Below are 20,286 nucleotides of genomic sequence, written 5' to 3'. Positions count from 1 at the left end.
GGACTGTAGTTGGGCAGACATCAGCCCATTTACGTGCTTCTCGGATCATGGTGTGCATGACGCGGGCAATGTCCAGCATGATGCCCAGGACGACATGAGATGTCTTTCTAGGATCCTACGCGTTTTCGTGGAGTTGAAAATCGATTCGAGATGGGGGTTGGTAAATGTTGGCCGATAGCGCCTTGTCGAAGACGTAGCACTTGATTCCCGTCAGGGAGAAGGCAGTGGCACTGAATTGCAGGCTATCGTTCGTGGGTTCGGGTGCTGTTTGTCGATCAAGAGCAGCAATGAGACGGCAGGCTACTGTGTTGACTTGCCAGCATCTTCGCATGTCGCCGATTGCTTGAAGGCACATAACCTATCCTGGAGTAAGGCACATGGAGACATTAGGGGCGAGGACAGAGAGGGCTTACCGCAGCCTCAAGCGCCAGTAGTAAGGACATTTCCGGGCGGACCTTAGATCCAGGCATGCAAGCGCCGTAAGGACATTCTCACAGTACCGCTTGCTGGAACAGCGAACCTGCTCTCTCATCACGACTTCCTTGATCGTATGCTCCAATGCTATAAGGTAACAACAGGCGGCCCAGTTGACTATTAGAAGATATCGAATTCGCAGTTGACCGTGCACGGAGCAGTCTATTAAGGCACATGCCATGTACTGTAACTCCTGCCCAGTCACACTCGAACTACCTTCAAACTGGTAGGTTACCGAGGCACTCTTTGAAGGTCCTGGGCGAGCCTTTAGGTCTCCGTCATCATCCCAAGTATGAACAAAACAACCTACTTTCAACCATGTGATAAGATAAATTCAGCAGATGGATACATCCCAGGCTTATAGAGGTTCGTGCCCTGCGCGAGTGTCGCGTCGAACGTTTTCACCCATGGATCGAGCAATGAATGCTGTCTTGCTAATCGCACAGCTGAATCAAGCAATGCTCGTCGTGCCGAGTCCGTAACGGGGGATGTCCGGCCTTGTGGATCTAGATACCGATACAAATCCCGCGATCCTGCATCCTCTGTGTCTGCTTCTTCGACTGGCGTCTGATTTGTTGACTGCTGTATCGCATCTAGGAGTGAACCGCCGCTCAAATTCGCAAGAATGTTAGCTTCCGGCTCTGATCCAGATGAGAGTACAGTTCTCTTTGGGGAGGACGTTGTATGGTCTGGATATCCGTCCTGGGATCGCTTCTGGCCGCGGTTTGAGCGGGTTTCCAAATCCAGGCTTCGTGGTTGTGTCGCCGGCCCAGCTGTTTGCGATGTGGGAGTGCTAGGTTTCTGGAGGGACTCCTCTAGCTGAACTATTCGGTTTAGAATCTCTCGAATGTGGTCACTGGATAGTATCAGACACTGCATCGCTCAAATAAAAAGAACAGGTCTACCGTTGGTTTCCCCCTCACTGGGCACCTGGCGCACTCGGGTCCGCACACACTCCACGTCACCGTTGATGCAGTTGAAGCAGGGAGACTGCCGGTCGCAACGAATCTGGGAGACTTAGTGGAAAGAATCGAAAACAGGACTCTGTGTCAAAGTTCTTACCTTTTTAGAATGACAATTGTCACACTATTAAGGGTTAGTTTGAGTCCTTCCTACCCAAGCCGAACACACCTACTGCAGGAAGCACACGCTCTTTCACCATCTCCCGGTACATTAAGCGCCGCATTACTTGACTCAAGGTCAAGGATGTGGCAGGGAGGAAGTCCTAGATCTCAAATTTACTCTTTAAATGAGGGATCTTATCTACAAACCTCCACTAGTCCGGGGCCAGGCCTGTATGGTTAATCTCTGGCCAATGACAGAGGAAATGAATTTGCGGGGCACGGTGTGATCTAGTTACAGTTTTGATACTGTCTTGTCCAGCATATCCCTCATCTCCGTCCTGGGAAACTCGGGGTTGGATGATGAGTCCAGCTGTTCTGCCGTGCGCTCCCATGCCCACTTTTGCTGCAGGCTCTCCTCCAATTTTCCTTCCAGCATATCGACCACGTACTTGCCAATAACCGGGAAGAACTTGAAGCCGTGGAAAGATCCACAAGTGGCGACGTACAATCCCCTCGCCGCGGAATGCGGGGAAATGATGAAATCCCCGGTTGGAGTGAAGGCATCCCTAATTCATGTCAGTAGCTGTTCATTGCAGGTACAAGACAACTATACTGACCAGCAAATTCTGAATTTCTCCATTGACCATTTCGCCGTGGGAGATCCGTAGAACATACGAGCTGAGTATCGCACATCGTCCTTGATCTTCTGCGAGACATTCCACTGCTCGTAGTCGCGTGCTACAGGGGGTGCAGAGACGAAACGACCAGGGACAACCTCTTGCGTGTTGCTGAAGATGGTCCGTCCCCACCATTTCAGTTGCTTCTCTGGTGTTGGGGGAAGAGTGCCCAGGAACGGTCCTACACGTTCAGTCAACTCCACATTCCATAGCCAGATTGGTAAACGTACCTTTATCTGCAGAGTACCCCTGGAAGCCCACGGGCATGGCCGCGAACTTTTCATAAGACTCCGAATCGAGGGTGACCATACCCGTCGCGATTCCACCTGCCACAATTCGCGGTCCAGCGCAGAGATCTGGCTTCCCTGTTGCAGCAGCGCTTTGCTCAAGCAGCTTCGATGTGAATGCGCCCGTGGAAAGAATAACCTTGGATGCCTTGATCTCCTGCCCCGTCTTGCTCTTCACACCCGCGCAATTTCCCTCTGCGTCGAAGATCAGAGTCTCAACATCGGCTTGCACATACTTGACGCCCAATCTGATTGCCTCCCTGGTCACGGCGCGCAGACAATCGCCCGCAGCACCCCACCCGCTCGTCTTGTTAATCAACACCTCTTTGGCGTCTGTGTAATCTGCCTTCTCAAACAACCCACCATACAACTTCTTCGCCTCGTCAAGCGGCACGGCTGCAATTTCCGCTTTGCGACCGAGTTTCTTGTAATTATTGACAACTTCCTGCGCGTAATCGTCACGACAGACCCAGTACACGCCCGTCTCGTGGAAAAAGGGCTTCCATAACGGATCGTTGTTGAAGATATCTTGGGCTTCCAGGGCAAGTCGGCAGTAGAGGATGTCGCTGTAGTCGGCGCGCACAACTTTATTCCAGTCCCAGGATGCGGCGACGCGGGAGTCAGCGTCGAAGGCGTCGCGGTCGACAATTGTCACCGAGGCGTTGGGATTGGCTTTGATGAGGTAGTATGCCGTTGAGACGCCGAAGATGCCGGCGCCGAGTATGAGGTATGAGGGAGTGGCAGTTGTCATTGTGATTCTTTGGTTTTTGTTCCTGATATCTATCTATCGATCGAGACATGCTGGTGGGAATGGACAGGGTATACATTTTTATCCTCCCTCTACGGAGTCGGAGCCGTGATGAGGGGCAACCGCGTCTTCTTTCCGCCGGGTAGTGACCTTTCCGCCGGAAAACTTGACTTGGCTGATTTCAATGTTATCCATCCTCCTTCTCAAATTGAGCTTGAGGCCAGCTGACACTACGGTGTAGGTCTTACCTCTTCCTCGAAATCCACATTAGTCAATTGAAAGTGCCTTGAATGATTGTGCCATATGTGGAGATCGATAGCTGGGACCTTTGACCGGCGGAGGGTCGACTTGGAGAGCGACGGTAATACAGATACGAGCCGAGCCGGTATCTTCGGGATCCGGCTCCGGAGTGCTCTTATCAGTCTTACTGTACTCCACATCATTACGTCTCCAACCTTGTATACATGCCACGCGCATAAGCATGGGTTCAATGACACGACAAACTCGAGATGCTCTTCGCCACCTCACACCCACTACTTGGGACGGTCACAGGCAGGCAGAATGACGGCGTGGCACAGTTCCTCGGCCTCAAGTATGCCACTGTCCAAGAACGGTTCAACCCACGGCAAAGGGGACAATTGACGCGACGAGAATGAAGTACGCTGCGATATTCCTTATCAGGAGACTACGTGAATCTTGCTTACCATGATACAGAACCCGTCCGATCTCACCAACGAATGGCTTCGACCTGGAAAGCTCGTTGATCGGGAAGAAATTGGATGTCCAATATACCCCGGACCCATCCGACACCGATGGCCTAAATCTCAATATCAGTGTACCAGTAGTACACGCCGCCGACACGAGGGATAATCTCCTGCCAGTTCTCGTGTTTATTCATGGCGGCGGCTTCGCCATCGGATCGAACTGGCACCCTCAGTACAACCAAGAGGCGTCTGTGCGTCTGTCTGTACGAATTGGGCATCCGGTAGCTGCTGTAAATCTGGGGTAAGACTTCTCGCCAATGTCGATAGTAGCCAAATGATCTAAGCATGCATTATACGCAAAGATACCGTATCGGCGTCCCTGGCTTCCTCACATCGGCGTCTATGCGGAAAGCTGGTTATCCTGCGAATCGCGGGCTAGTGGATCAGAAGAACGGCCTACGCTGGATTCGCAAGTATATATCTGGATTTGGAGGAGATCCAGGTGCAATTACTGTTGTCGGACAGAGTATTGGTGCAGGTACTCTAACCCTGTCCTCATGGCAACCTGAAGTTCTCTAACTTTGGAAATAAACGGCACAGCTAGCATTATGTACCACCTTCAGTCTGAAGAGGCATTGTTCAATCAATGCATCTTGCTCGGTGGAACGAATGCGGCCATCAGGCCCGCGCCTCTGAAACTAGCGGAAATCGCTTACAATGATGCCCTGGAGCATTTCGGGTTGGACGAGCTGGGGGAAGACCAGCAGCTGGATGCTCTGAAGAATATGAGCATCGAGGAATTGCAGTCACGGAGCTCCCCAGCTATCCGAGCTGGCGCAGTCATAGATGGAGCGGTCATCCCGCACGCAGTGACCTTCGACTCTCTCGAAACGCAGAGCGGCAGTCTCTTCCCCGGAAAAAGGTGGTGCAGCCGTCTCTTCACCTTGGACAGTAACTGTGATGTTCGTCCCCTGTACCTCTCTTCCACAGTCACGGCTAAGAATTCCAAAGTCCTCGATTGCAGCGGTTCTCGCTCTCTTCCCTAAGACCAAAGACGTTTGCACCCGCTTCCGGAACGTCATACATACGACCCTCGACGGCACAGACGGCTCCCTGTCAACGGAACTTCTAGCCCACTACAACATCACAGAAACCACCTCTGACACCGATGCCCTTTCGCTAATCCTCAACTTCCTCAACGACATCCAGTTCCACGCCCCCTCCCTCCTCGTCGCAAGTCATTGGCCATGCTCCACCGTAGGACACTTCAACGAAGGAAATCCCTGGCCTGGACCGTTTACCGGAAAGACATCTCACCTACTAGACGTCGCATACCTGTGGCAGAATTACAACTCGCATCTTAGTAGCCAGCAGCGTGCTGTCGCCGAAGCGTTTGCGAGCGACGTGATCCGGTTTACAGCGGGTGTGGATGATTTGCCGAGTTGGGGGAGTAATCAAGAGGCAGTGGCTTATAGGCAGGGTGACGCGAGAATGTTGGTTTGGCTGGGATGAAGAGCTTAGGGAGGGATGAGAAGGTGTTGGGGATGTTTAGGAGGCTGGGCGGTTTGGAGAAGATGTTTATGCTTGCAGTGCAATTCTTAAGGAGTTAGGAAGGTGGAGTAGTTGATCAGGGTGTGTGGTTGGTTCAGGGTTCTTTAGTTGATTTTTATTGAGATTGATACGTGTGTTTTCCGTGGAATCTTGCATTGGGATATTTAGGTCAATGTGTGCTTGGTGGGAGGAGAACATGTCCATGATAAAACATATATCCGCGTAGACTGTGTCGAGCCTTCAAATCAAGTATATAAAACATTCCGTCCACCCAGTGGCAAACCCAGTCTCTTGGCACAGGAACCACTCCATCGCGTTTGAAACACCGTTTATGAAATAGATATGACAATTTTTGCGAATTGTGGATGCGCAGCTGGTGCGCGTGATGCGAAGGCGTTGTTGTGGGGTTAGCCAGGATGGCCGACATTCATACAGTAGATATAGGCACCGAATGTTCATTGTCTTGAGAAAAGTAGACGCATGTAGCAACTATTCATACTCGTATATGGAACTCCTTCATCTCTCGACCTCCTCAACATGGCTAGCAACAATACTGTAGTCCTCCCACACGCCCCTAACGCAATAGCTAATCGAATGAGATTGAAACACAAACAGCTGCCTGTTGACGGCCGGCAAGTGCTGACAGTGGCGCTCCGGTGGCCAGACTCCATCATTGCACGGCTCCGCTCCACAACCCCGCTGCAAGGAGATTCTCGTCAGGGGAGAAACAAATGGAGATACTTGACCAGGAGCAGAAAAAGCCTGTTGGATTTCTCCAGTAGACACATCCCACAGAGTAATGTCCCGGAATGAGGCGGCTGCCATCATCTTGCAGTCCGATGAGAATGCCAGCTCGTCCTGACAGCCGGGGGCATGCAGCTCGACACTAGTCTGCATGGCTTCACTACCTGCAACTTGGCAGATTTTGATATATCCGTCTCTTGCAATTGCCAGGAGCTTGCTCTCAGACGAGAAAGCGAAGGTCTGGATAGGCCTCTCGAATTCACCCAGCGGTTCAAGAAGTGTCTCGGTTGTCGAATCCCACAAACTGGATGTCTTCTCGCCTGGGCCCAACCGCACGATGCGCTTGCCGTTCAGAGAAAAAGACATCCTCTTCTCTCTTGGATGCCCCATGGTTCCAACCGAAGTTCCATCTTTCTCTGCGCTTCTGACCCAGTGTGAGTACTCTGCAGTCGCCTGAGGCAGACTGATTGTCTTATCTTGAAGCAGCTGCCATATCTCTATTCTGGGTCCCATGGACTCTGCAGCTGCTACCATTGTGCTATCGGACGAGTAGACAAGAGTGGCGACGCCTTTCAGATATCTCTTGACAACAGATCGTTTCTCACCGGAGCTGGCATTGTAGAGCTCAACTTCCCCCTTTCCGGCAGGTGATATCGCGAAAAGGTTCCCATCGGGCGACAGCACTATCGGATTAAGGCTGGACCTCCAATGAGGAATAATCATATTGGATCTCATCAGAGTTCGGGCGCGAAACCGACGTCGAGATTGGGATTGGGATCGGTTGTGTGATTCTCAGATTTTCACGGTTCCATCGCGCGACGCCTTCCACAAATCACCACTATGATTGAACGAAACTGTCTCGGTGGGGCTAGGCAAATGGCGAAAGATGCGCAGACACTTCCCTGATACAGTATGCCAGAGCCTTGCTGTTATGTCCGCTGATCCCCATGCCAGGAGTTCTTTTCCCGGTCCCTCTTCGCTGGGCGAGAAACTCGATCTATAATGAAATCGCAGAACGAGTCGTCTAGCAGTCGGATCGGATCTCTGGACGTTATTGACTCAACCATGGCCGAATTCAACTCATCTATAACGCGAAGGATAGTTTCCTGAGAGATACCGAGAGAATCGCAAGGGAGTCAATCGGAAGAGACGAGGACTCAGCCATCAGAACAATAGGCCCAATCACTTCGTGGAATTCACGGACCAGGTTCTCGGTCGCCTCTTCGGATCCTGCACAGGCAGCCAGTAACCGCTCTAGAACAGGAAGGTATGTTTCCTCTCGTGTTAATAGCTGCCCGGCCAACGCCCCATCGGCTGTAACTGATTCTCTAGCCGAATGGCCAGAGCCTCCGTTGTCGCTCTCTCCAGTTGGGTGGGAAGGTGTGCGTACAGGAGAAGCATAGCTTTCCCTAGTCGATACCGTCGATAGAGAGCTAAGTTCGTCTGGCCCGGGTTTGCGAACGTCACCCAGATAAGGGTTGATCATAGCATATTGTGCTCGAGTCTGTTGCTAGTCGCGATGGGCTGCCAAATCGCCCTCGCTGGATCCGTCGCCTTCCACGCCATCGTCGCTATTGTCATTGCTTCGAGTGCCGTTGCTGTGGTAGTTGTCTTCGCTCTGCTCGCGGTTAACATAGTGGTTGTCGTCCCTGCCACCCCAATCAGCCCCATCACGGTCGCCAGGCGCGTGTGATTCTCGTCATTATCATGACGGTTCATCCTTACCTAACGTCATCGGAACCTCTGTGCCATGGCATGCGATCATAACGATCTTCCCCTTCGTAGGACCTGTTATCCACAATAGTCACAGGCATATACCCGTGATGCTGCTCGGGATTATGATTCGCGCTGCGATGAGAGCGATCATGTTCCCTATTGGAGCCACGCAGAGCGTGAACCATGGCTTGCAGGAACAGATCTCCCGTACCTGTATACTCCCTAGGATTGGGCAAGTCTTGAGGAGAGACGTGCACGATACGGTCGAGTGGAGTGTGGAAAGTAGAGAGATCATGCGAAGAGAAAACGGCGGGCCATGTGTGCCATCTGACGAGTCCATGCAACGAGGCCATCATGACCTGCCACAGCGGTATAGTTACGGGTTGAGCGTTTTCGCCTTGCTTTTCTTCTACCGTGCCTGAAAAGACGGTTTGGAAGTCAACGTCAATCGACACAGGTTGTTGGTGTGCCATCGCCGGCAAGTGGGCCTTCTTGCCTGCAACGTCGATGGAGAACATGGGTTGTGGATCCCCTGGTTGATAATCATCGACCAATATGGACCTGAAAGTCTTATTGGTCAAGTAGAGGATTGCCACTGTATCCATCGCTAGACGGGAAGCGGTATAATGCTGGCGCAGAGTCCTCAGGGTATCGTCCAGTGCTGCAAGTGCCAGCGCACGTCTCCGGGTGTGCGTGGATCTGATCGATAAAGGTTCATGCCTTGCTACCTCGTCGATCGCCGTTCTAAGCGACGTTCTATCTGCATCCCTGATTTGTAGCGCGTCGATCCAGTGATCACGCGTAGCGGTGTGAAAAAGATAGTCCGGCTCATCGGGCGACAACAGCCGAAGAAAGAGATCTCTCAGCTCCTCGCCACAGAGAAATGACTGCGCATTGAGATCAAAACGCAATGCCGCGAGAACCATTGCCTGAACCCCTGCCGTCGGCAACCAAATCTGCCTGTCGACGGTCTCATCGAGGCACATGTACTCCGCTTCATTTACCCAGTCTTCGTCCAGCGCTGCTGCAGATCTCTCGATACTGAGCCTGCGGACCTTCGGCAGGCAAACTCGCATCTCCTGCGCCAACCGTTTGTCTCGAACAGGCACCTCATTCGACTCCAGCACTTCCATTTTATAATAAACGCGTGTCGCATGGGGATTCTCGTACGTACGGGGGACGACTCGGCTGACTCCACGGATGTCAACAGGCCGGTCGGTCCTGCCGGATTCCAGCGCACTGCAAAATAGACTCCCGTCGGGGCCTGGCAGGTAACCTAGATACAAGAAGAACAGCGTCCGCGGCGCGAGATCTCGCGCTGGGATGTAGGCAGGCATGCTCCGCATATGCGCGATACTGTGCATCCGGAAGCAGAGCGTATTCGCATGCCGACTTTGGTTTCCAGAAATGTGTCCACTCCTATCATGGTCGATGTCGAGAACACCGCTGAGTCCATACAGCGCTCCGCTGCCGAACGCGCTCCATTCTGGCTCTGACAGCTCGTCAACGAATAGCCCAAGATCCTCCCGACAACTGTAGCGATCAACAATGCCCAACAAAAGTATCCAGTTGCGATGCACGGGGAGCAACGCCTGGCTCCCTGCGATCTTCAGCTTACCCTTCCCATCGCGCCGATCGAATGGCGGCGAGATGTCATAGGCGCGTAGGAGGTTTGCGAAATTCACCCACGCCGTTGACGAGGGGCTTCCCTCGCGGTCGAAAAGGGCGCAGTTCCGTCTGATTGTCGGCTGCGTCTCGGTTTTCTCTGCGGCCCCGTTTAACGGCTCTGCCAATTCTGGCAGCTGCGTCAGATTCGGGACTCTGATCTTGCGGAAGAATCGGTTCCCCGGTAGAAGTGTATACCCCTTTGAGATATAGTCGTGGTTCTTGTCGTCGATCTGGCTGAGTGCCTCGTACTGCTCTGTTTGCGACGCGCGGTACAGGATATAAGCGGGTATTATACCGGCCAGTGCGACGATCGCCAGGAACACAGCCATCCATGTCCCGATGACGCCTAGCAGGTCGAGATTCTCCGCCATATGAGCCCGATTGCGCTTGGAAAAGCGAATTGGGAGCTATTGCGGCGGGGTGTTTGTGCGTTTTATACGACTTCCAGCCCGCTCGACGGGACTAGGTCAGGGCCAGAGGCTGAAAGCTGCGGCGCTATGATGTGGCTGGCCGTTATTTGTTGTCACTAAACGCCAACTCTTCAGTGTTCTCTATTAGGTTTGGCGTCTTGGGGACGGGCGTTAATTGTGCCATTGCCCCCCTAGCGGGCGCTCGAGCGCCACGAGGCTGTATAGGCACAACCCTAAGCTGCGACATGAGTTGGACTCTTGCACCTGGTGGTAGTATACTGATACGTCCACCGATCGTTGTTTGATAAGGCGCCATTCACACACTGTTCCGCACAAAACGCAGATAATTCTGGCAGATTATAAACTATCAGATACAGATATCGAAGGGGATCTCGAAGCCCTTAGCCGCTTTACCTCGGGTCGCTGGCTCTGGCGCGAACAGGAGCAACTCGCCTGTCGATACGTGAAGTTTCAGCTCCAGCCTCTGCTGGACATTGCTGCATCAGCTGTTGGTGCAAAATACTGTACTGGAATGTTCAAGGCCGTCGAGGGCCAGTACAACAAAGTCTTTGTGCTGACAATGGACAATGGGCGGGAGGTCGTTGCCAAACTGCCCAATCCCAACGCCGGTCGACCTCATTTTACGACGGCGAGTGAGGTTGCTACTATGGATTTTGTAAGATTTTCCATCTCATTTGTTAAGATATTATACCTTTGCCACTTATCACTGGCGAACGCAGCTACGGAATGTTCTCCATCTGCCTGTTCCGAGGGTTTATGCGTGGAGCTCGAGAGCGACCGAGAACCCTGTTGGTGCGGAGTACATTCTGATGGAGAAGCAGCCTGGCATCATGCTAAGCGAGGTATGGTACTCTTTGAAAGGAAAGCAGAGGGCGCAGCTTGTATTACTGATTGTCGACTTTGAGAAGACCGTCGCTGCGACAAAATTCACAGGCTACGGGAGTTTGTACTACAAGGAGGATCTTCTCTCGAGCGACGACTCGCAATCATCACCTCTGTATGTGGATCACACTGGCAAGAGTGTACAAAGCACCAAGTTCGCTATTGGGCCGACGAATCATCGTGCATTCTTCAACTTTGGAAAGGGATCATTGGCCATTGATCGTGGGCCTTGTAAGTGTCTGCGCAGGGTCCTTAAACTTGTCCCTGGATCTAACGATATATTTGTGCAGGGTCTTCCGCAGTGGAATACGTAGTGGCAGTTGCGAAGAGAGAGATCGCCTCTGCGAAAGCAGGACTCAGATACACCCTAATGCCAGAAGGCCGCTTCTACGGCCCACGACAGTACCAGCCCACCATCGCAAAGAAACTCTCGACTCTCCAGAACTACCTCCAGGTAGCCTCGTACACTCTCCCAGAGAACACCGCCAGTCACGCTCTAGTCCTATGGCACGGAGACCTGAACGCGCAAAACATCTTCGTCGACCCCAATGAACCAACCCGTATCCTCGGCATCATCAACTGGCAATCCGCAAGCCTCTCTCCCCTGTTCACCCAAGTCGCTCGTCCAGTTTTCCTGGAATACAAGGGCCCTCTCCCCGAGACACTGGACAAGGTTCGCCTCCCTGAAAACTTTGAGACCCTGAGCCCAGAGCAACAGAAACATGCAAAATCATTGCACCAGGCACAGACGCTGCATAACCTGTACCTAGCACAGTCACGCCAACTCAATCCCGCTGTCTTCAACGCGATCCAGGGCCAACAGACCCTCCGGCACCAAGTCAGCGCAATCCCGGGGTCAACGATAATGGACTACGAGCCATGCCTGAACAATCTCCTTCGAGACATTCAAAGGGACTGGTCCGGTATTACTGGCCAAGAGGCATCAATCCCCTGCCCGCTACAATTTTCCGTCGAGGAAGTCGCAGCCCAAGAACGCGACGAGGAGCTGTGGGCTCAGGGGGTAGCGCTCATGGAGGAATTCGTTGCGGACACGCTATACCGGTCATAAGTAAAATGTATACTTCTGCCCTCCAGGCCGCACGGGGACCTCTCTACGTACATACCTAGGTAATGCGTATTGTTGCATTTCTCTAGGGAATGGACGGTTATTTCCCTCTCGCGTAGTTAGATATCAAGATGCACTGAAGATTGCACGAAGGATAGGGCTTAGGTTATGGTGAAGTAGGGCACCTCCGTCTGCAACTAGATAGGCATGGCAGCAACGGCGTAGACTGAATCTTGGCAAGAAAAGTTGACTACTATTTGAAGGGCCCGGCGCGATGGCTCCGGTGCCAGCATAGCGGTAGTGGTACCTAGCGGGCACGGCAGTGCGGGCCGAGGCGAGGCATTGCCGATGTGGTACCGGTACGGCGGGGACGGTCACTACGGTACGGTAGCCCTACCTTTCGAAAGCCGGGGATCCTACTGAACTATATCTTGTCTAAACTATACGACCCAACGCACGGTAAACAAACAGCAAGTGCAGAGTGCGAGCTCGTCCGGACTCGCGGCTGCCGCCGTGGTGTGCGAGAAACACAATCGGGATCATGGATGACCGTTACTAGTAAGAAGGCTAGACTCTATTGTAGAGACTCGCTCAAGGCGCCGAAACCGACAGTGCTCGGGATGAGACAAGTAAGCGCTCTATGTAGACGGGCGCCGCTTAGTTTTGGGAGTATTCCGACATGCTACGCAACCAGGAGGAGGTAGATAGGGGGTGGAAACAGGCGCAGTCGGAGAGAGCCACTGTCCAAGCGAATTGGCGGTCTGGGATCCAGGCAGCTCCTGGAATCCCAAGATAGCTTTAAACCTTATCATCGTTGTTGCCGTTTTCCTATCCTAACACGGCGGAATCGGCAAGGAGCTGCGAAGGTTTGTTCTAGACGGGGGCGCAGGTCTAGACAAGCTGGGAGCCAATGGTGCTTTTAGCAAGAGGGGCAAGGCGGAGCAAAAGAAAAGTCTAACAAAGCATAGAGAAGCGAAGCAGAGCTGCCGGAAGCTCTGAATAGCTTTTTCGGGCGCCATTTCCATTGTTGATGTGGAGCTCGCTGCCCTTTTGCTCTTTTGCCCTTTGATACTTTGTCTTTACGTCGTGAATGGCTTCTAACTAACCTTAAGCCCCCTCGTCACGAATTGTCTCTCTTTCGATTTTCCGCCTCGCAGGATCGTCGACTGTAGGGTGAGGTTGCCATAGTAGACGAACTCCGCGCGCCAGGGGAAAGTTGTTCCTCTGCATCTTGCTGTAGAGCTATTTTGAAATGCTCCATCAGGCTTGGATTTGCGATGTGATGGGATGGTGCCAGGACAAGCGCACTGTCTGTGAGCAAAGTGCGCTACCTTGGACAACGCCCAATGAACCTCATTGTCGCAACACGAAACAAAGACAGAGACAGCAGAGAAAGACGAACTCCGTTCTTTATGGAGCTCTGGATACAAATATCCAGGGGGAGCCGGACGCTGCTCTTCCTCTTTCCACCCAGCCATCCTTCTCTCCTCCCATATTCTCAAATAACTGACATCACCATCAACGGTTCCTATTTACCCAACCATACAAGCTCCTATAACCAGCACAATGAGCTCTATTTGGAACAACCCGACCGATTCAGTTGCTGGTTCAGATGCGGCAAGCAGGGTAGACGACAAAGACCTGGAAGCGACGTCTGGGGTTGTCTTTGCGGACGAGGAAGAGGGAGATGAAGACGAAGAGGGAGGAGAAGAGGGAGGAGACGACGACAACGAAGACAACCCGACATAGACAGCCGACGCAGACCAGGCAAGCGGCGGGGATAATCTCCCTCCACAACCGACACCAAATCCAACCCCGACATCCAAGGCGATACTCGTTTCCGTTCGGAGGAGCTGGTGCTAAGACCGTCCTCCCCGGATCAGGAGTGGGAAACAATGGAAATCTAAGCATGTGGATGGTGGGTGACCGGCTGTTCTGGCAGTGTCTACTCGTGGGTGGGAGACGAGGATTCAGACTACAGCGTTTCGAATTACAACCAGAAAACGTTCGCCTAGGCCTCCCAGTGCTACGGATTCAACTACCTAGCAGCTATAAAGCCGACAAAGTGCCAGAAGAGCGGACACTTTCAGCGAATGGGTGCAGGGTGGGAGAAATTTGTGGTTAGGGCTTGGGACTGAGGATGGGGGCTTTGGTAAAGCCACGCGACAAAGAAATGGCAGAACTTTTGGAACGAGTACGGTGGTGGATCACATGTAATGACCTAGGTATTAAGGTATCTGGCTCCATGACGGAAAGGAATTAAATGGATTTTGTTTGATTGGGCGAATCTACCCATCACATCCTACCTATAAGACCCATGGTATGACCGATCAAACATCCCCAAGGTTATGAATCCCTAACTTTCTTCCCTATTCTGAGTTTCTTCCGCACTAAGCGTCTCGCCTAGCACCACCAACACCATGCCCACAGCCGCTGAACGCATGAAAGCCCTGGCCAAGCCCAGGGCCACTCAACCCGAGCTCAAGCAGTTGCGCCCGGGGTTTTACTACGCCCCCAATGGTGAGCGGTACTACGGAGAGGGCGAAGTAGTTGAAAATGGAACCACCCACGACGGCGGCGTGTACATTCGCGTTGAGCCTCCGTACAGATACTACGACCCCGACGGCAAGGACGCCTTCTTCGACCCGTACACCGGCGAGAACATGGCTGAGCAGCTGCTCCCGGAGTGGTTTTTCGGGGACAAGGGAGGAAGCATGGGCACCGCTAGCCAGCCGCCGCCCCCGCGCCCAGTCCCAAACCGCGATGTCAAAACCGGCGACGAGGCACCCGGGTGGTACTGGACAGCGACGAAGGTTAAGCACTACGGCAACGGGCGGGTGGTCAAGATGCACCGGGAATTCGACGAGTCCGGCGCCGTGAAGAAACAGTCCTGCTATGTTGAGCCCATACCTGGCCAGCGCTTCCTCGATGTCCCTGGGAGAAAGGATCTGCCGGAGCAGGATCGGCCGCGGGTTCCATACACACCTCCGAGAAGCTCTGCAAATACAGATTTGGATGTGGATGCTGATGTCGACAAGCGGCAGAAGGGTACGGGGCTGTGGTTCGGCGGTCTCCAGGCTCCCACGCACCGGGGCACGCCGAGGCTCGGCGGCGAGGAGCCTGGTGCGTACCTTGCGCCGGACGGGCAGTGGTATGTCGGCGTGGGGAAGGTGATTGCCGTTGGGCTGAACGGGAACCGGCACCGCACGATCGGTGGGCACCGGTTTGTGTACGTTGAGCCGATCCCCGGGAAGAGCGGCGGTGACTACGACTTCTTCCACCCGATTACGCTCGAGTGGATGGCGTCGTTTGCGCATCTACCGCGGCCAGGCGAGGGTGCGGACCCGGACCCGAACGCAACGCACGACGCCGGAGCGCCCGATCACAGGCATCAGCTCTAGCGTGAGTTCCCGGCCATCGAGCGGATTCCGGAGATTGGCGAGGAGTATCCTGGGCGCTATCTCCCGCCCAGTGCGCCGAAGCGTGAAGTGTACCTGGGGGTGGGAAAGGTCGTTAGGGCTGGGACTACGGAAGGGGGCCGCATCTTTGCGGAAGTGGTGCCGTTCCCTGACAAGTGGAATGGGCACTGTCAGTTCTTTGATCCGTATACGGGCAGGGATATGCCCGAGGAGTATTTGCCAGTCGAAAAGAAGTGATCAGGTCAGCGTGATTTTTTTCTGCAACTTCGGTGCTCTTACATTACTTACCTAGGTATAGTATATAAACGCAATCAATAATGATTTACAATGCTTGACAAGTCAAGTACTCCGGGGCAGAAGCCGATAGCCGTAAGCCATGGGCTCACTGTGTAAGTAGGGCATGCTCGGTATGAGAGAACGATAGAGTCCGTCCTTTCAACCACACTGCCTTGGCCGGGGGCTGGGCTGGAAGCTCCGACCCCCCCCCCCCCCCCCAACCAACAGTAACAATTCACGCCCTCTTCTCCAGCTCCAGCTTTGGTTGGGTCAGACTCGACCTGAATATGATGCACCTCCTCCGTCAACCCCTGCAGCGATTCGAGAGTTCCCTGGAAGGATCCAGTGGCGGCTTCATATAATAAAGAAAGCGTCTAGAACAGTGGAGGCGCACAAATATTACCGCTATTGATACTGTACAATTCTCCTAGACCCATACCATACTAAGGCATGACATGTCGGCCTGATTGGAGCTATTGGTGAAGCTTTTCAATGCTGAGATGCACCGAGAAGCAAAGCGCATCGCACGTCTTCAGCGAAATATCCTATGGTAGACTCAAGTCCAGGCAAGGCCATCAAGATTTCAAGATTTCAACCATCGACCGATGGAGGCAAGCTCATGGGACGATTATGCAGGTACCAAGAGCATTTTCTCCAACCTAAAGCAGCTTTAAAGGGCTGAAAGCGAAAGCACGCACAAAGAAACCAGTGCGGCTGACCACCGCCACTCGGTCGCGATCTCACCTGCAACTCGGTATGGTACCTAACAACGGTCGACACACCGTTGAATTGAACCTAATTACCAACTTCTCCTTGGCACCCGGCGTCTCTCGACAGCAGTACCTCCTGCAGTTGGCCCCTATCAGTCTACTACATAAGGTAGGACGTCCTCCTCTGGGCTCTACTCGTCTCCACTCACGGAAGCCAAGCCCTAACCCTACCCTACCTACCTATGCACCATACCATGGGTAAGGTACGTACACAGCCGCCAGCAAGAACAAAAAGTGCAAGACCTGCATGTCAAGCTGGGACTCGTTTCATCGAGGACGGTGAGGTGAGATTGTGGCGCCGGTAGTTGTCTTTTGTAGCGTTTGACGACGCGTACTCGAACAAAGGGAACATGCGAGGTAGGTACCATTGTACCTAGGGTAAGGTGCCATCCCGGCTAGCAAGTGACGGATCTATTATACTAAACCTTAGCAGAAAAGTTGCTGGAAGAGGGTAGTGTTAAAATATGCACTAGACGAGTTTAATAGGAGATACATTGGCAAGACTTGGAAAGTCCTATACTACCCCGCCATACCATAGTATTTACTAAGGAAAGAGTGCCTATACTTCGCGCCTATCCGTAAACATCAACTACCCCACCCGCCTGGCTGTTTTTGAACAAAGAAACCTAAGAGCCTTATGCATTCATTGCTTGGACGAATTACCCGAGGATCCTTGTTACAACGGATTACCTTTTTGAATGATACCCCAGCTGCCATAAGTGGAGTGATCAAAGGCGCACGTTCTTTTGCAGTCACATGTCCAACTCCCACTGCGGCAGTTGTCCAAGATAGCTGCTATAGATCACGATTGACTGTAAAATAATATACCGGTTCTACCAGAGCCGATCTCCTTTATCTGTCGAGGGCCATGTTTCAAGGGCGCCTTACACTGGCAAGCCAGTCCTAAGCGCGGAGGTACCTTACCGTGATCCGCGCTGATTGAGGGAGGGGGCGGTTGCCTAGTTGAACTGAAACGAGGGATATAATGGCTGGGGGCCTTTGACTGCTCAAAGTTTGCCTTGATAACCTTGCCACTATAAATCAAAAGGCTCGATCAAGTTGTTCATTTTATCCATCGAATCATCGAGTTATATCGGTTACTATAGCTGGCAGCCCCTGCCGAGACTCAAACACCATGCAAAATGAAAATGATTTCATCCTCGCCGCTGGAGCAAATGATCTCGAGCGGCTGAATCACTTGATGGATATGGAGGAAGCTCAGACCCCAGACACCAAATCTGGGACAGCTGCAAGAAAGCTTGCATCCTTGGAAGCCATCCGCTGTGATTGTCCCGAGGCTCTGGCGTTGCTGTATAAACGCGGGTGTCAATTCAACACCGGTAAGCACTTGACGCAGTTCTTCCACGGTACTGCCTATGGTATGAAACTGGCTAGGCTAGGCTAGGCTCACCATTCCTGTTTCTGTTCCAGATCATGTGAACAAAATGCTCGACCTCAAGCACAAAGATTGCATTGATGCAGTCTTTGCCCTGGGCTAGGGTATTAATAAGGGCGTCGGCCATTTTGTAGACCCTCTGAGGCAGGTCCATATCCATGTCCAGCTGAGCACATTAGTTTCCTACTAAGTCCCGAGGTATATAACCTAAGCTGACTACTGGATGCTTCGCCTTAATCAGCTCGAGCCTCGACGACCTAGACATGGTCCAATTCCTGCTTTCGTGGGGCGCCGACCCCAATGAGAGCTACTGCCCCTGGCCAGTCTGGACCGCACTCGAGGGCGCAGCGGCCCTTCACTCCATCCCCGTCATCGAGGCCCTTATTGATGCAGGAGCCGAGCTGAAAAACCGCCGCGTTCTAGCTAGGGCCGCTGGGAAAGGGAGACTCGACGTTATGAGGTACCTGCTGGACCGGGGCGCTCCGATTGATGGGGTCGGCACGAACCCCCGGCTCTTTAATGAAGAGAAAAATATCTTTTACTACGACGAGATTGTGTTCCGGAGTGCGCTGTGTGAGGCTGCTTTTTATGGGCAGGCGGAGGCTGTAGAGTTTGTGCTGCAGCGGGGGGCTGATCTATCCATTAAAGACACGGATGGCAAGTCTGCGGTGGAACTGGCGGAGATGAAGGGGCATAAGGATTGCCTTGATATACTCCGCAGGTATCAAGAAGCGAAGAAGTAAGAGTAGTTTGGCTGCCCTTTGACACCGGTAGAGTCAGAGGCCTCCTGTGAGCACCCGGTAATTGCAGTTGCAATAACAATCTTGCTTGACAGCCGTGAGCGATAGTAAAACATATGGTATCATTTACGTCCCCTTTTGTTGTCAAGACCCTGGGCAGCTAGACAGAACTCAGGATTATCAGGCTAAGGCTGGGTTCGTAAGCTGTTCCCCGAATATACACACTACGCAAGTCACTGGATGGTCGGTTGAAGTTCTGGTGTACTATGGTATACGTGGCATGAAAAGAGAGCGAGATATGAACATGGTATTTGGTATCTATGTTATATTGTCTGGGGGAAGCCATACAGTGCCGTGGACTCTGTCGGCTGAAAACCCCCACCGTGAGGATTCAGTGCCCCGTTATAGCTGTTTAGACACCTACTGGGCACTGACCTGTTAGGTTCCTGTGCCCGCCATATCTAGCTCCTAGAGGTCTCCACCTTACCATCAAGGCCCTCCACTGGTCCGGAGTCAACCGCCACACATGCGTGATCCCGGGTCAACAGAGTCGGCCACTCATACTGAGCCTACGTCGAGTCTCAATTATGACCTTCGGTTGGATACTCGATGGAACTCGAAGCAAAACATACACCCGACATTCCAAAACAGACCTCGGCCATAGCCTGCGAGGCCCGCGCCCCCTTATCCAGCAAAGTCCTGAGCCTCTTTGTTGGCACTGGACCTCACATAAAAGCTATCTACGTTTGATCCTTGAGTTTGCCCCGGGGTCGGGCTCACTTATTCTCTGCTTAGTAGTTAACTGTTGAGTGAAGAGTGCTGAATATTGGGCTGTTATTAGCCTGCTTAACAGCGCTGGCTAAATTGATATCCCTTATGTTTAACTAAAGCATTATATTCAAATAATGAATATTTTAAGGCTTTTAATACTAATGTTAAGCCTATAATGTCTAGTAATAATCTTAAGCCAGAGTTTTATATTATAAACTTTAATAATGTGTAAGAAGCAGGTTCCCTGATGGATCGAAATTAACGTATCTGCGATACCAGCTTAGGAAAAGGAGGAAGTAAAGGCGTTTAATAAAAACCCAGTTTATTATGTAGATTAATGCTAAAGATCAGAATTCCCCCTTCGCGGGGATCTGTCTTTAGTGCGCGCTTAGTCAGCGCTTGGAGGGTGCCTCAGGCATCCACGAATAGTAGGTAGGCGTTATGGTAAGCGTGGCCTTATAATTACCCTCCCCCCTTGCAGGCCTTGGTCCCCAAGGCCGGGGTAAGCAGTACTAACTTCCTTAAATATATGCATGCAAGTGCTGGTAAAAACCCTCCGCGGTAGTAAAACCTCCTTCGTGGGCGGGAAACCTGTTATAGTGTAGGGAAAAGGCCTTCTTACTAGTAACTACCACTCTTTATGGACCTCCACAGTCCCCAAGTTCTTTAACTTGCAGGTGCTCTTTACCTAAAAGCCTATTTACAAGGCATTCCACCTCGCGATGCCAGTCTTAACTTTATCACGTAGGCCATTATAGTTTTACTGCTTCGCGGGGTGTAAACCTTACTTTAAAGGTAAGTTTATAGCTAAAAGGTAAGGTAAAGGCTTTATCCACGCGGGGTATAAATAGTTCCTTCCTGCTCTAAATCCTCCCTCTTCTCCTTTTTCCCCAGCTTGCATT

At 52.3% G+C, this 20,286-nt stretch overlaps 7 protein-coding genes across 7 annotated transcripts; 4 read left to right on the top strand and 3 right to left on the bottom strand.

Annotated features, from left to right (window-relative positions):
• Positions 1 to 1,830: 1,830 nt before the first annotated feature.
• BDW74DRAFT_185271 (NAD(P)/FAD-dependent oxidoreductase) lies at positions 1,831 to 3,253 on the bottom strand (the record flags this gene model as incomplete). The annotated part of the gene is made up of 3 exons (XM_073731015.1): positions 1,831 to 2,104; positions 2,156 to 2,396; positions 2,446 to 3,253. The coding sequence occupies 3 exons, from the start codon at positions 3,251 to 3,253 to the stop codon at positions 1,831 to 1,833; spliced, it is 1,323 nt and encodes a 440-aa protein (XP_073583951.1).
• Positions 3,254 to 3,759: 506 nt separating this feature from the next.
• BDW74DRAFT_178227 (Alpha/Beta hydrolase protein) lies at positions 3,760 to 5,466 on the top strand (the record flags this gene model as incomplete). The annotated part of the gene is made up of 5 exons (XM_073729150.1): positions 3,760 to 3,842; positions 3,965 to 4,255; positions 4,317 to 4,492; positions 4,555 to 4,916; positions 4,966 to 5,466. 5 exons carry the CDS (start codon positions 3,760 to 3,762, stop codon positions 5,464 to 5,466), a joined length of 1,413 nt encoding a protein of 470 aa, XP_073583950.1.
• Positions 5,467 to 6,021: 555 nt separating this feature from the next.
• BDW74DRAFT_178226 (WD40 repeat domain-containing protein) lies at positions 6,022 to 6,972 on the bottom strand (the record flags this gene model as incomplete). The annotated part of the gene is made up of 1 exon (XM_073729149.1): positions 6,022 to 6,972. One exon carries the CDS (start codon positions 6,970 to 6,972, stop codon positions 6,022 to 6,024), a length of 951 nt encoding a protein of 316 aa, XP_073583949.1.
• Positions 6,973 to 7,759: 787 nt separating this feature from the next.
• BDW74DRAFT_178225 (uncharacterized protein) lies at positions 7,760 to 10,004 on the bottom strand (the record flags this gene model as incomplete). Its single annotated transcript, XM_073729148.1, has 2 exons — positions 7,760 to 7,898; positions 7,975 to 10,004. The coding sequence occupies 2 exons, from the start codon at positions 10,002 to 10,004 to the stop codon at positions 7,760 to 7,762; spliced, it is 2,169 nt and encodes a 722-aa protein (XP_073583948.1).
• A 284-nt stretch (positions 10,005 to 10,288) lies between these two features.
• BDW74DRAFT_185269 (uncharacterized protein) lies at positions 10,289 to 12,015 on the top strand (the record flags this gene model as incomplete). Its single annotated transcript, XM_073731014.1, has 4 exons — positions 10,289 to 10,313; positions 10,400 to 10,719; positions 10,784 to 11,177; positions 11,237 to 12,015. 4 exons carry the CDS (start codon positions 10,289 to 10,291, stop codon positions 12,013 to 12,015), a joined length of 1,518 nt encoding a protein of 505 aa, XP_073583947.1.
• A 2,417-nt stretch (positions 12,016 to 14,432) lies between these two features.
• Positions 14,433 to 15,413, top strand: BDW74DRAFT_178223 (uncharacterized protein; the record flags this gene model as incomplete). Its single annotated transcript, XM_073729147.1, has 1 exon — positions 14,433 to 15,413. One exon carries the CDS (start codon positions 14,433 to 14,435, stop codon positions 15,411 to 15,413), a length of 981 nt encoding a protein of 326 aa, XP_073583946.1.
• A 2,199-nt stretch (positions 15,414 to 17,612) lies between these two features.
• BDW74DRAFT_178222 (ankyrin repeat domain-containing protein) lies at positions 17,613 to 18,616 on the top strand (the record flags this gene model as incomplete). The annotated part of the gene is made up of 2 exons (XM_073729146.1): positions 17,613 to 17,856; positions 18,135 to 18,616. 2 exons carry the CDS (start codon positions 17,613 to 17,615, stop codon positions 18,614 to 18,616), a joined length of 726 nt encoding a protein of 241 aa, XP_073583945.1.
• Between the last annotated feature and the right edge of the window lie 1,670 nt (positions 18,617 to 20,286).

This window comes from Aspergillus multicolor (assembly GCF_047715735.1).
Source record: "Aspergillus multicolor strain CBS 133.54 unplaced genomic scaffold BDW74scaffold_12, whole genome shotgun sequence".
NCBI lineage: Eukaryota > Fungi > Ascomycota > Eurotiomycetes > Eurotiales > Aspergillaceae > Aspergillus > Aspergillus multicolor.
Note: the sequence above shows the minus strand (reverse complement) of the source record. Positions and strands in the feature narration are given on the sequence as shown.